Below are 14,369 nucleotides of genomic sequence, written 5' to 3' on the forward strand. Positions count from 1 at the left end.
ATTTAGAGTATTGTTTTCAGCTTTGGGTACCATGTTAAAGGAAAGATGTTGTCAAGCTGGAAAGAGAAGATTTACAGGATGTTGCCAGGACTCAAGGGCCTGAGTCCTAGGGAGAGATTGAGCTGGCTAGGACTTTATTACTTGGGATGGTGTAATCATGAAAGGAATAGATTGGGTAAACGCATAGCGTATTTTGCCCAGAGGACATAGGTTTAAGGTGAGGGGGGAAAGATTTAATAGGAACCCGAGAGGTAACGTTTTTGTACAAAGGGTAGTGAGTGTATGGAACAAGCTGCTGGAGAAGGTAGGTGAGGCAGGTACCAATGCAACGTTTAAGAAAAATTTAGACAGGTACATGGATAGGATAGGTTTAGAGGGATATGAGCCAAACACAGGCAGGTGGGGCTAGTGAAGATGGGACACGTTCGTTCGTCAGTGTGGGCAAGTTGTGCTGAAGGCCCTGTTTCCACGCTGTATGACTCTATGACTAAATGATTGAACATTGGGAAAATTAATGATCTGCATTGTTAATGTTCCTCACCATATCAAAAGGTATATGACCTGCTGCTAATTTTAACTTTTGTTTATAACTAGAATAGCACTTTCTTTTTACTTTATTTTCTGCTTTCTGGTTTTATATTTGTATTTCAATCTCTCCTTAACTAATTTTCTCCACTTAAACAGTTGAGAGTTTGTGCCAGATGACAGTTGGCACTGAGATGTAATCCAGTCATTTTGTAGGGTTGCCATTCTAAAATGACTCTGGGCCATAACTATAAATTTCCCACGGACTGTAATTAGTATGCTGCTTTGGCGTGAATGGAGTTGAGCTTCTTGATTGTTAAAGAGCCGCATTAATTTAGACAGGTGGAGAGTAATCTACCATACTCCTAACCTATTCTTTGCACATGATGGAAAGTTTGGGAAGTGATGGGACACAAGTCACGTGCTGCAAGACACCCAGCTACTGACCACCGTAGTGGTCACGATAGCTCAGTTGACTTTCTGGTCATTTGTGAAGCCAGAGGAAGGAATGTAGGACGATTTTTGTAACATTAATGTGGAAGAGGACGTTGGGTGGTGGGAGGGAATACAAATATCCTGCTTGGGTATCTTACAACAACAGTATCAGCATTGATTTATCCAATTTATCCAATTTTAGGTAACTAACTTACTAACCCCGTGCTCCCCCTTTTTTTTTCCTGTTTTCTCTGTGCCTCACCTGGATTTGCACCCATTTCACCCCTTCCCTCTGACCCCTTCCATCATTATTCCTTCCTCTAGCTTCACAATTCACTACTCTTATATCCTTATCTCACACTTTGTGTTTTTTCATCTCTGGCCTTTGTCCAGCCATTGTCCAACTTGTATCCATGTCAGTTGCCAGGCTTTGTCCTGCCCACACTTTTTTTCCAGCTTTCACACCCCCCACCACAATCGATCTGAAGAAATGTCTTCTATTCATTTTCTCGAGAGATGCTGTCTGACCTGCCAAGTTACTCCAATATGTTGGATAAACATTTTGAGGTGTGAATCTAGGCTTATCTGTTTTTGTGCAATTCTGGCAGCCATGTTAATTAATTCAAGAATAGCTTACTTTGCACTTTTTCCTAATATGGTTGTCATCTTTCTTTTTAGGATGATCACAGACGTACAGCTGGCAATCTTTGCCAATATGCTGGGGGTATCACTATTCCTCCTCGTTGTCCTGTACCACTATGTTGCTGTTAACAATCCTAAGAAGCTAGAGTGATGTAATATCACAAAACCATTATATTTAACAGGTAATGAACCACATTCTGTAGCAGAACCACTCTAACATTTGTGGCTGTAATGAAATATAATCATACTTGTTTGTCAAGCAGCCTCATATATTAAAATATTTTTAAAATTCTTAATTTATAATCAAACAATTGCCAGCAGAAGCTTATGCACATAAATGATGTTGTTTTTGTTTTCTAGTGTGACAATTGGGACCAATCAAATTGGAAGAAAAGATGGAAACTTGTTTAGCAGATGAAAGAAGATCCACATTGGATTTTACCAATACTCCATTCAAATAAAACAACTGCATTAAGTGTGCTTTGTACTGAAAAATGTGCCTTGTCAATAAATATTGAATTTGTTGGAATTATGGAGCACATATCTATGATTTCTTCGGCAGCACATATACTAAAATTGGAACGATACAGAGAAGATTAGCATGGCCCCTGCGTAAAGGATGACACGCAAATTCGTGAAGCATTCCATATTTTTAAAATAAAAGGAAAAAAAATGATTTGCAACTTAAAATTGCTGCGAATTTGTGTTAATTGATGGATATTTTCTATCCTACCTTTGGTTAAATGTTAACATGTATTTTATGATTTGCAGTTCTTTCTAGATGTCTGATACATGCATCTAAAGACTGAATGGTTTGTCTCCTACATGTGATATCCAAGATTCTGATATATTAGTTTATCATAGATTAATTGGTAGTGTAATCTATTGCTGAAGTAATCATACATATAAATGTGATAAAATGAGTAAATAATTACAGTAAATTTGTGCAAACTTTTATACAAATCAACCTGTTCATCAATTGCATAAAAAGCCGATATTTAACTTGTGAAACTTAAATATTTCTTAAATCTTTCCCTGCCCAAGGATGTAAAATTCTTCTGATTTATTTGTCCCACATATTTTCTGGCATTCATTATTTCAGTACTTGTCTGAATCATGACAGGCTTAATGCTTATACTTCTTTGCTTCAGTAAAATACAATTCTGATAGTCTTGTATGTGTGTGCATGATTTATAGTTTGCTGATTGCTTTTTGTCTTTTTATTCTTGTGATTTGCCATTTGGTGGCTTCCCATTTTTATTTGGTGTGACACCTTTGTTTATGAAACTCTCAATCTATTTCAGCTATTTAATTAACTCCATTAATATTGAATGTTATAAACTTACAACAACTTAATTTGACAATCTCAGCATTTTCATCCAATTATGTGAAACATGTTGTTGGGAAAGATGTGTAATTATGATATGTATTTTGTAATGGTGTGTGCTGCTGTTGCAGAAACTAACATTAGGGGTAATGAGTGGGGCACAAATTAAGCTGGGTGTTTTGTTCCAGATGACGTTGAGCTGCATTTGCGCTGGTATGAAAAGCATTTCATCACACATTTGCCTTTTGCAATGTAAACAGTGGAAAGCCTTTAGGGAGTCAGGGACGTCATTTATTGGAGGACACCCAGCCTCTAACATTCTCATGTGGTCACATTAATATTCAGGGAACATTCTGTTAAGTTTCTGGTTAATAAGGACTTCGGCTATTGATCTTGGGGATTTGGCCACTGTCTGATATGAGTGGACGGTGAGACCCTTTGTTCAATGCTGGCCCTGGTGCCATAAATTGCTTCAAATTAGACTCTGAATCTTGTTGAGGCCTTGCTGCATGTAGGCATTGACTGCTTTATTTTCTGAAGAGCTGCCAGTTGCATAATATTCAATCCCATTTTGAGCGAATCTATGCATTGCAAAAAAAATAATCAATTGTCTATTTTAGAAAGCAGAATCAATTCGCAGTATTAATTCTTCGTGAGAAATAATGTTTTGCTTATTTGAGTTTTCGCCCAGTTTTATGTGAAACTTATGTTGTTACAATGCTTTAAATCCAATGCAAAGTCACAGAAGCACGGAAGTATTATGAAGGACATAGCAAATAGTGCATGCTTTTTGCACAGTCAAGGTAATATTATGTTAACTTTCTTGTTATTGTCAGAGGACAGGAAGGGGGCAATAATACAGTGTGGAAAGGAGAGAATAAGAAAGTGAAAGGGGTGCCTGCAGCAGGAATAAAAAGGAGATTGGCAGAATGCACGACAAAAGGGTCACACTGACACATCCCTCTTGATTGTTCGTGCAGCAGGAGCTCTGTGGAGAATGCAGCTAACCTAAATTTTGTCCTTGGTTCGAAATAAAGATATCTTGAATCTGGAGCTCGGCTGCTGATGAAACCTTGCCAGTCCCTCCGGGCACCTCCACGCACCAATGAGCGGCGCGGTTCAACGTGGGTGCAGCAAGCTGCAACCAGCGGATTACGACGTTAGGAGCCGCTTAAGGATCTCCTTAGAGACGGGGTGAGGGCGGCCTAGCGCGGTTGTGTAGCCCTCTCGGTTACATGGACACCCGTCTGTGTCTCTCAGCGTGAGCTCTTTGGCCGCCACTATCTCCTCTCTGGTGACTCCCCCCCCTCCTCGACATAGTTTACAGTCGGCCTCCTCCTCTGATCTTCCCGATCCTCCGACTTTTCAGATAAAGTTACCGGGCTGTGAAGTGGCAGCCATGGAGTTAAACTTGAACCGTGTCGACTACCTGCAGGTAGGACACTTGGTCCAGTGATCAGTGCATTTTTAAATTTAAAAAAAATGAATGTGTTGGTGAAAACTGCGATTTATATATTGGAAACATAACAGAAAATAGGTGCAGGAGTAGGCCATTCGGCCCTTCGAGCCTGCACCGCCATTCAATATGATCATGGCTGATCATCCAACTCAGTAGCCTGTACCTGCCTTCTCTCCATACCCCCTGATCCCTTTAGCCACAAGGGCCACATCTAACTCCCTCTTAAATATAGCCAATGAACTGGCCTCAACTACCTTCTGTGGCAGAGAAATCCACAGACTCACCACTTAGTCAGCGAACGAATTCACTGTGGGCAATGCAATTAAAACAAGTATTAGAAGCAGGAATAGACCGTTTGACCCATGCTACACCATTCCATGGTCATAGATAGTTGGGTTGGCCTTCGGATTCAATTCGTTTTCCAGCCAGAAGTCTGAAAATAGATAAACCTCATCCTTGAATATAATTACATATAATTATGATTCGGCACCCATATCTCTGGAATTCAGATTCAGGTCATTGGGGAGAAGAAATTCTTCTTCATGTCAACCTTGCATAATTGATCCCGTGTCCTCACAGAGAAAACTTCACAGAGGAATTATCCTTATAACATCTTCCTCATCAAGTGTATTCACGTCCTTATTTACTTATAATGGTATAAGGAGCTATAATGCTTTACTGCTTCTATGGCATCATTTTGTGAAGATCATGGCAGATAAACCTCATCACAACTTTCTTGCACTTCTCGTATCCTTTGATTCACATTTATCCACAAAACCACACTTGCTGTCTTGAATTAATTAAATGATTGTGTTTCTTCGGTCTTATGATTTTTTTTTAAAATCCAAAGATTCACCATCTTCATGAGTGAAGAAATGTTTCTTCATATCATTCCTGAGTGATTGAGATCTCTAGTTCTAGACTGCTTAGGCAGGGGAAATAATTGCCTAGTCATCCCTGTAACAATCTTATGTTTCAGTAAATTTGGGAATCTTATTTGCTACCTTCCAATTTGCAGGAGTTATTCCATAATCTGTATCATTTGACTAAGGGTGCTTAACATAAAAACATGATGTTTAATATAAAAGGAAGCGTATGACAAATAGAGGAAACTGGAATTGATTGGATTTCTTGAGGAATATCGAGTGTGGGAGAGAATTTAAGAAATAAATTAGGTAAGTAATGAGGGCAGGTAAGATTAAGGAGAAGGGTGGATACATACCCAGGGTCAAATTAGATTTATTCTTGAAAGCATTGGGAAACAAGGGAGTATATAGCTGAGGCTCTGGTGGAGATTTTTGCATTTTCATTACTCTCAGGTGAAGTCCCAGAAGACTGGAGGATGGCTAATGTTGTTCCTTTGTTTAAGAATGATCTCAAGAATAGGCCAACTAACTAGTTTGGTAAGCCTTATTCCAGTGGTAAGAAAATTATTGGAAACATTTCTAAGGGACAGGATCTACGTAAATATGGAAAGGCAGGGGCTGATCAGTGATAGCCATCATGGCTTTGTGCGGGGAACATCTTATCTCACTAATTTGAGTTTTTTAAGAGATAGCTATGAGATTGACAAAGGTGGCGGTAGTAAAAATTGTTTATATGGACTTTAGTATGGTATTTGACAAGGTCCTAAGTGGTAGGCTGGTCTGGAAGGTTAAAGCACAGGAAATCCAAGGCAAGGTGGTTAATTTAGATCCAAAATTGGCTTGGTGATAGGATACAGAAGGTGGTAGTGGAAAGTGCTTTTCTGATTTCCTTTTTCCCTCTAGTATTTTTGGCAGCCTTTTTTAAATCTTCCGTCAAGAAAACTACAATGTATTTGTTTAATTTCTCTGTCATTTCTTTATTCTCCAATATAAAACCCCTCCTGTCTCTGTAAGGAACCCACATTTGCTCTTATTGATCTTTACCTTTTCATATACCTATCAACATTCTTAGTCATAGTTCTGTAACTTAATAAAACAACTGTCCAATACATACTTGACCCTCATGTTGTGGAGCTTCACTAATGGGTTTGATTAAAAAGTCTATGTCAACATATTCTCCAGTGATGCTGCCTGTCCAGCTGAGTTACTCCAGCTTTTTGTGTCTATCTTCGGTTTAAACCAGCCTCTGCAGCTCCTTCCTACACGTATCCTCTCCCATCTTGGTTTGTGGACAAATGAATTCCATAATGTACTGGGCCCAGATATAATCCTTGTTCTGTGCTGAAATGAATCAGAATGATGACAATTGCTTTCGTGACTTTGAAAGGAGTGACAAGTTTGGCCTCCTGGGTAATAATAATATTACTCAATTATATGCATTAATATTTAATGGAGATTGTAATAGAATTAGGTTCAACTATGATGTTCAGTCCCCTCATTGGCAGAACATGAAGACAAGAAAACAATTAACTAATTACAAAAATAGGGTGCAATCATTGAAGAACTACAATAACCATCTTCACATGAGTGCTTAGAATCATAAAGTCTTGGGGTGATACAGTGTGGAAACAGGCCCTTCGGCCCAACTCGCCCACACCGGCCAACAATGTCCCAACTACACTAGTCCCACTTGCCTGCGCTTGGTCCATATCCCTCCAAACCTGTCCTATCCATGCACCTGTCTAATTGTTTCTTAAATGATGGGATAGTCCCAGCCTCAACTACCTCATCTGGCAGCTTGTTCCGTACACCCACCACCCATTGTGTGAAAAAGTTACTCCTCGGATTCCTATTAATGTTTTTCCCCTTCACCTTGAACCAATGTCCTCTGGTCCTTAATTCCGCTACTCTGGGCAAAAGACTCTGTGCATCTACCCGATCTATTCCTCTCATGATTTTGTATACCTTTATAAGATCTCCCGTCATCCTCCTGCGCTCCATGGAATAGAGACAGCTTATTCAACCTCTCCCTATTGCTCACACCCTCCAGTCCTGGCAACATCCTCATAAAAAATGTTTTTTGAACCCTTTCAAGCTTGACAATATCTTTCCTATAACATGGTGCCCAGAATTGAACACAATATTCTAGATGCGGTCTCACCAATGTCTTATACAACTGCAACATGAACTCCCAAATTCTATACAATACTCTGACTGATGAAAGCCAAAGTGCCAAAAGCCTTTTTGACCACCTTATCTACGTATCTGCGACTCGACCCTCAAGGAACCATGCACCTATACCAAACCCATCTGCTCTACACTACCCAGAGGCCTACCAATTACTGTGTAGGTCTGGCCCTTGTTCGACGTCCCAAAATGCAACGCCTCACACTTTTCTGTATTAAATTCCATCAACTATTCCTCCGCCCACCTGGCAATTTGATCCAGAGCCTGCTACAATCTTTCACAACCATCTTCACTATCTGCAAAACCACTAACTTTTGTATCATAAGCTTACTCATAACATAATACGAAAGCAGTTTCAGTCGTGAGCTGTATCATCAAATTCATGTTTGTCATTATGTTGCTAAACCTATTCCATGCAAGGTTTAAGTGTATAAAATGATGACCCATTTTTACACTGACGATCGCTAAATGTCACTGGCAAACAAATAAACCATTTCAGCTTTTCGCTTCCACAGGTTATATTTACGACTCTGTAAAGATAACAATTTCTTGTCAGAGAGTCCTCACAGAAGGAATGCTATTATATTGATTGATATTATATTATATACAGTATTCACTGAGAATAAATGAAAAATCCCTGGAATTAGCTTAAGGATTTGGTTGCTGTAACGAGTGCCACAATTGGGGTTTTTTTTGTGCTGAATTAACTTGGAAGTAAATTATTTTAACTATATATGGCTTGTGAGATTTTAATAGAATGTGGTGGACTAAGGTCCTTTCTCTGATCACATTTAATGTACTGCTTTATTAAATTTCAAGTAAAAATCTTATGAGAGTAACGAGCAAGATACTTTTGTTTTAATTTCATATTCAATTAAGCATCCTGCAGTGAGTTGTATATCCAGATAAACATTTTTTAATGGTGGGATAATACTCTAATTTGTCTTTCTTTTCCAACAAAGGTGGGAGTTACTTCCCAGAAAACTATGAAGCTCTTACCTGCATCAGGACGCAGAACAACCCAAAAGGTTCATTTTAAAACTATTAGTTGATCTAAATTTATATATTTATGATTAGGTACAATTATTGCATTAGTTGCATGTTATAATCACAGCTTTTTAGATAATAGTTATATTTTTATGTTCACTCAAAAAAATAATGGATTCATTGTGTGAATTAACATGAAAAATTATCATTTAAAGAAATTAGAATTGAAAACAAGATCTGGGCAACTCTAGCAAGGCCAACATTGCCTTGAAATAACTTACTTACTTTAACAATCACACAGGTGTGCAGAGTCACATTTAGGGCAAATGGATTTTTTCAAAATTCCAGTATGTTTAAACATTAACACAAAATTTCAATTTATTAACTGAATTTAAATCCCACGGCCGCTGTGATGAGAGGGAGAAATGGGAGGTGAGGAGAGAGCAGAAATGGAGCAGTGAGAAAGAGTAGGGGAAGGAGGAGAAGGAGAGGAAGCGAGCAAAGGGGAGAAGGAGAGCAAGGTACTGAGTGGTGGAGAGGCTGAGAAGATAGAGAGAGGAGGATGGGGAAAGTAAGGAGACGGGGGAAGGAATAATTGCGACTGAGTGGGAATAGGAGTAGGGGAGGGGCAGAATGTATAATTGTAGAGGGATATGTGTGGACTGTGGAAAAATATCTTGGAGATTAAGGGGAAGGATATGGAAGTGAGGATCACTTTCTTTCCTATTCCAGGGTGACCAAAACTGAACACAGCTCTCCAAATGTGACCTCATTAATGTCTTGTACTACTGTAACATAACTTTTCTACTCAATATAATGACTGAAGAAGACTAATGTGCCGAAATCCTTCGGCACCCTATCTACCTGTGACATCACTTTTGAGGAACTATATACATGCATAGAAACATAGAAAATATGTGCAGGAGTAGGCCATTCGGTCCTTCGAGCCAGCACCGCCATTCAACATGATCATGGCTGATCATCCAAAATCAGTACCCTGATCCTGCTTTCTCCCCATATCCTTTGATTCCGTTAGCCCTAAGAACTAAATCTAACTCTCTCTTGAAACCATCCAGTGAATTAGCCTCCACTGCCTTCTTGTGGCAGAGAATTCTACAGATTCACAACTCTGGGTGAAAATTGTGACCCCTGGTTCTGGACTCCCCCAACATGGGGCACTCCTATATCCCTCTGCTGTACAGCACTCGCCAGAGCCTTGCCATTCACTGTGAAGGTCCGATCCTGGTTTGACTTCCCAAAATGCAACACCTCGCAATTATCCACAATAAATTCCATTAACCATTCCTCAGCCCACTTGTCCAACCGGTCAAGACTAGAAACAGGCCTCTAGTTCGGAAAACAGCGTTCTTCTGCTTCCTTCCACGAAGCCAATTTTCTATCCAGTTGGCTAATTCTCTTTGGATCTGTGCAATCTAACCTTCCAAGCTGCTTCCCAAGCGGGACCTTATCTGATGATTTGAGGAAGTCCATCTGGACAATATGTATGGCTTTGCCCTCATCAACCCTTTTGGCTATATCTTCAATGGTTCAATGGTTTCTTTATTATTACGTGTACCAAGATATAGTGAGATTCTTTTTTAGTACACAGATCATGGAGATTATTGCCATACATAAGTACAATACCCACTCAGCACATAATTCAGCGGTTTTGGCGCCATTTCACACTCCCAACTGCAACTGCCCATCGCGGCCTGCTGCAGTTGTCACCTCCATATGGTCATCCCACGAACCATCATCCTTCTTTCCCAGCCCATCTTCAATCTTCGTGCCCCAGGGGGCGTCTCTCGCAGCCGACCTTGATGGCACGGAAGGTAAGACTCTTCGGTTCTTCCTGCCATCCCTTGTCCAGCATCCACCACTGTCACCGACTCCCTCCTTCTCCTCTCCGGTTCCCTGTCCTCGGGGCGAGCAGGTGCAATCTCGGCGGCCTCCCTCACCCGGTTGCACAGCAGGCGAGCCAGAACTGCTGCTGCGGTATGGCCATGGCTCACCAGGGCCTGCTGTCGGGGTATGCCCACGGCTCACCAGGTCAAAAAACAATCACATTCATTGGACATGATCTCCCACGTATAAAACCAATCTGATTATCCCTAACTTGTAAGCGCATATATAGCTTATCCCTCAGAATACTCTCAAGTGACTTGCCTACTGCAGTCTGATCAGTCTGAAGAAGGGTCTCGACCCGAAACGTCACCCATTCCCTCTCTCCTAGATGCTGCCTGACCTGCTGAGTTACTCCAGCATTTTGTGATGCCTTCGATTTGTACCAGCATCTGCAGTTATTTTTCTGCTTACCACAGATGTTTGTTGTTCGTTCCGGTTTGTTCTGGTGAAGGAGCTGTGCACACGGTAGCCAGCCAAGAGTCGCTTGTCGTTTTCCTTTTTTTTTGCTCTTTTAATTTCAAGTTTTTGTGTACCGTATGTGTTGTGAGTGTTGGCAGACCAATTTCCCTCCAGAGATTAATAAAGTTTATCGTATCGTATCGTTAGGCTCACTACTCTATAGTTCCCAGGCAATTCCTTGCATCCCTTCTTAAATAGAGGCACAACATTAACCAGCCTCCAGTCTTCTGACACCTGACCCATATCTAATGGTGACATATATCTCAGCCAGGGCATCTGAAATTTCTTCTCCAGCTTACCATAGTGTCCATGGATATATCGGATAGGGGAAGAACAATTTGGGCAGACACCACAGAACAACAAGGGCACAGAGAGAGTAGAGGACAGGTCAGAGAGGTGTGACAAGTAGAAGGAAAAATGCAGAGAAGAAGGGTAAGAGCTTTGTGGCGTGGATAGAGTAGGAAGAAAATGGTTGACAGAAAGCAGAAATGGAATGTGGTAAGAGTGAGAGGGAGGGGATTTGGAAATGAGAGAGTAGAGGAAGGGGGGTGTTGTAGGGTAAGAGGAGATGGGCAGTGAGTGTTGTCAGTGTTTGAGGAGGAGTGGAAGAGTTGAGTAGGAGAAGGAAAGTGAGAATTGGGAGAGAGTAGGGTGGGAAGAGAAAATGGAGGAGAAAGAGAATTGGGGGGGAAGAGAGGAAGGATGAGAAAGAGATGAGAGAGAAGGTAAGTATTGGTGAGGATGGAACGGGCAGGAATGAATGGGAAAGGAGAGGGACAATGTCTGAGGGAGGGGAAGGTGCCCTGGGAGACAGAAAGTGGGGGAAGGAAGTAGTATTTGGGGAGGCAGGGAGATGTGGGGTTTAAGGAAGGGAGGGAATGTGGAAATTGAGAAAGCTGGAGATAGAAAGTGTGGGTGTAAAAGGGAGAGAGCAAGAATGGAAATGGGCAAGACAATAGACAATAGGTGCAGGAGGAGGCCATTCAGCCCTTCGAGCCAGCACTGCCATTCAATGTGATCATGGCCGATCATTCTCAATCAGTACCCCGTTCCTGCCTTCTCCCCTTACCCCCTGACTCCGCTATCCTTAAGAGCTCTATCTAGCTCTCTCTTAAATGCATTCAGAGAATTGGCCTCCACTGCCTTCTGAGGCAGAGAATTCCACAGATTCACAACTCTCTGACTGAAAAAGTTTTTCCTCATCTCCATTCTAAATGGCCTACCCCTTATTCTTAAACTGTGGCCCCTTGTTCTGGACTCCCCCAACATTGGGAACATGTTTCCTGCCTCTAACGTGTCCAACCCCTTAATAATCTTATATGTTTCGATAAGATCCCCTCTCATCCTTCTAAATTCCAGTGTATACAAGCCTAGTCGCTCCAGTCTTTCAACATATGACAGTCCCGCCATTCCGGGCATTAACCTAGTAAACCTACACTCCACGCCCTCAATAGCAAGAATATCCTTCCTCAAATTTGGAGGCCAAAACTGCACACAGTACTCCGGGTGCGGTCTCACTAGGGCCCTGTACAACTACAGAAGGACCTCTTTGCCCCTATACTCAACTCCTCTTGTTATGAAGCCCAACATTCCATTGGCTTTCTTCACTGCCTGCTGTACCTGCATACTTCCTTTCAGTGACTGATGCACTAGGACACCCAGATCTCGTTGTACGTCCCCTTTTCCTAACTTGACACCATTCAGATAATACTCTGCCTTCCTATTCTTACCACCAAAGTGGGTAACCTCACACTTATCCACATTAAACTGCATCTGCCATGCATCCGCCCACTCACACAACCTGTCCAAGTCACCCTGCAACCTCATAGCATCTTCCTCACAGTTCACACTTCCACCCAGCTTTGTATCATCTGCAAATTTGCTAATGGTACTTTTAATCCCTTCATCCAAGTCATTAATGTATATTGTAAATAGCTGCGGTCCCAGCACCGAGCCTTGCGGTACCCCAAGAGTGGTGGTGGGGAAGGGGAGAGAGTAAAGGTGAATCACTTGACAGCCTAGTTAATTTCATATTAAACTAATTATTTAATTTATCAGTTCCAGTGTAGTTATTAGAGAGGATGACAAGAAAGTTTGAGCTCTATCCTTGATATTGCAGCAGAGAGGTTACCCAGCAAGGATTTAATTGCCTTATGCTGTTAAATTATTGGAGACTGGCATCTGATCTTTTAATTATATGAATTTTGAACTTTTTTTACAAACTGGTTAGAATATATTTTGTTCTATTATTTTGAATGTTTTTACTTTCAGGTCGTTATTGGAGATCAAGATGGAGTGGTTACTTGTTTTGGAATTAAAAAAGGAGAGGCAGTTGTAAGTATCAATTTTAGACAATTATTTTAAAGAATATTACAAGGGATTGTATAGTTTGGAGAGGAACAGGCATTTCTGTTGCAGATTTGATTCCAGGGCAAAGTAGAAAATTCTGGAGGGAGAGGTGAATAGCGAGGGTGTGGTGCCTTTTTAGTAAAAATGACAAAGCTACCAAAATGAATGAGATTTACAGGCAGCCTTCAAGGATTTAAGAAATGGATTAAGAAGTAAGTAAATTAGAATCAAAGTTGATGGGCAAACCTGAATTGAAATTGATTGTAATTAAACAATGTAAGATTTTTAAAGTGGAGCTGTTTCACCTTTAGTTTAGGTACATTCCCACGAGGGAGTATAGCAGCAAACGGATCAGAAGGTCCGTGAAAGAGAATAGCTCAAAAGAACCTGTGAGAACGAGTTATCAAAAGGCCATCGGGGTGGTTTAAAAATGTCCCCTTGGGATCTACCACTTGAAATCTAGCTGTCATTTGTGGCCTTCTGTGCTTCATGGAACAAGAGCAATAGCAAGGCTGGAGCTTGCTTTGTCACGCCGGTGGCACAGTTTTATTGGGGTGAGCATGAGACCAAGATCAGATAAAGCATAATGACTTCATTTGAAACCGTTGTTGAAGGGTTTCTTGACTTTCCCGATGAATGATTGTACATGTCATAATACACCCTGTTGTTCTTCACAGGTTTTAGAGCAGCTTTTGTTTAATTTGTTTTTACAGTGCATGTAGTGGAGGGAATAGATAATGATTTGTAGTCTACTAGTACTTGAAAATATTCCACTGCGTTCTTGTGTCGGAAGGAACTGCAGATGCTGGTTTCCACCGAAGATATAGACACTGAAGAAGGGTTTTGACCCGAAGCGTCACCCATTCCTTTCATCCAGAGATGCTGCCTGTCCCGCTGAGTTACTCCAGCATTTTGTGTCTATCCACTGCATTCTTGACGTATGAGATGATGATATACTTAAATGGAATATGTTTTTGAAACTGCAGAAGTTATCTGTATTCATGGAAGGTAAAATGTATAATTTCAATTGCACACAGCCATTGTTCAAGACTTTACCAGGACAGAAAATTTCCAGATTGGAAGTAGGCGGAGCTGTTGGTACTCCACAGGAGAAGATCTTTATAAGTGTTGGCTCAGAGGTGCGAGGGTTCACTAAAAAGGGAAAGCAGTTCTTGTCCTTTGAAACTAATCTCATGGAAAGTATTCGAGCTCTGTAAGTGATCCATGA

General features: G+C 41.0%; 2 protein-coding genes and 1 non-coding gene across 6 annotated transcripts in view; all 3 read left to right on the top strand.

Annotated features, from left to right (window-relative positions):
- The first annotated feature begins 1,365 nt into the window (after positions 1-1,365).
- On the top strand, positions 1,366-3,953 carry ost4 (oligosaccharyltransferase complex subunit 4 (non-catalytic)). The gene is made up of 3 exons (XM_078412130.1): positions 1,366-1,527; positions 1,639-1,784; positions 1,963-3,953. Exons 1-2 carry the CDS (start codon positions 1,451-1,453, stop codon positions 1,751-1,753), a joined length of 192 nt encoding a protein of 63 aa, XP_078268256.1. The 5' UTR covers positions 1,366-1,450; the 3' UTR covers positions 1,754-1,784; positions 1,963-3,953.
- On the top strand, positions 2,151-2,256 carry LOC144601229 (U6 spliceosomal RNA). The gene has a single exon (XR_013548270.1). It is a non-coding gene; the product is annotated as a U6 spliceosomal RNA (small nuclear RNA).
- A 128-nt stretch (positions 3,954-4,081) lies between the features above and the next one.
- bbs7 (Bardet-Biedl syndrome 7) overlaps positions 4,082-14,369 on the top strand; it is a 40,792-nt gene continuing 30,504 nt past the window's right edge. The window contains exons 1-4 of one of the 4 annotated variants that reach the window (XM_078405586.1): positions 4,082-4,123; positions 8,404-8,469; positions 13,064-13,126; positions 14,179-14,354. In XM_078405586.1, coding sequence (XP_078261712.1) covers positions 8,428-8,469; positions 13,064-13,126; positions 14,179-14,354 — 281 coding nt within the window. In that variant the 5' untranslated portion in view covers positions 4,082-4,123; positions 8,404-8,427. Of the gene's footprint in view, positions 4,365-8,403; positions 8,470-13,063; positions 13,127-14,178; positions 14,355-14,369 lie in introns of all 4 variants that reach the window. The other 3 variants (XM_078405595.1, XM_078405577.1, XM_078405604.1) reach the window with 3 other exon arrangements.

Source organism: Rhinoraja longicauda, chromosome 1, assembly GCF_053455715.1.
Source record: "Rhinoraja longicauda isolate Sanriku21f chromosome 1, sRhiLon1.1, whole genome shotgun sequence".
NCBI lineage: Eukaryota > Metazoa > Chordata > Chondrichthyes > Rajiformes > Arhynchobatidae > Rhinoraja > Rhinoraja longicauda.

Excerpts from the sequence above, each read along its gene's own strand:
- ost4 (XM_078412130.1), top strand. The coding sequence starts at position 1,451 with ATGTCTTCTATTCATTTTCTCGAGAGATGCTGTCTGACCTGCCAAGTT. Across the intron at positions 1,528-1,638 it reads TGTTGGATAAACATTTTGAG|GATGATCACAGACGTACAGC; the intron begins GTGTGAATCTAG and ends CTTTCTTTTTAG.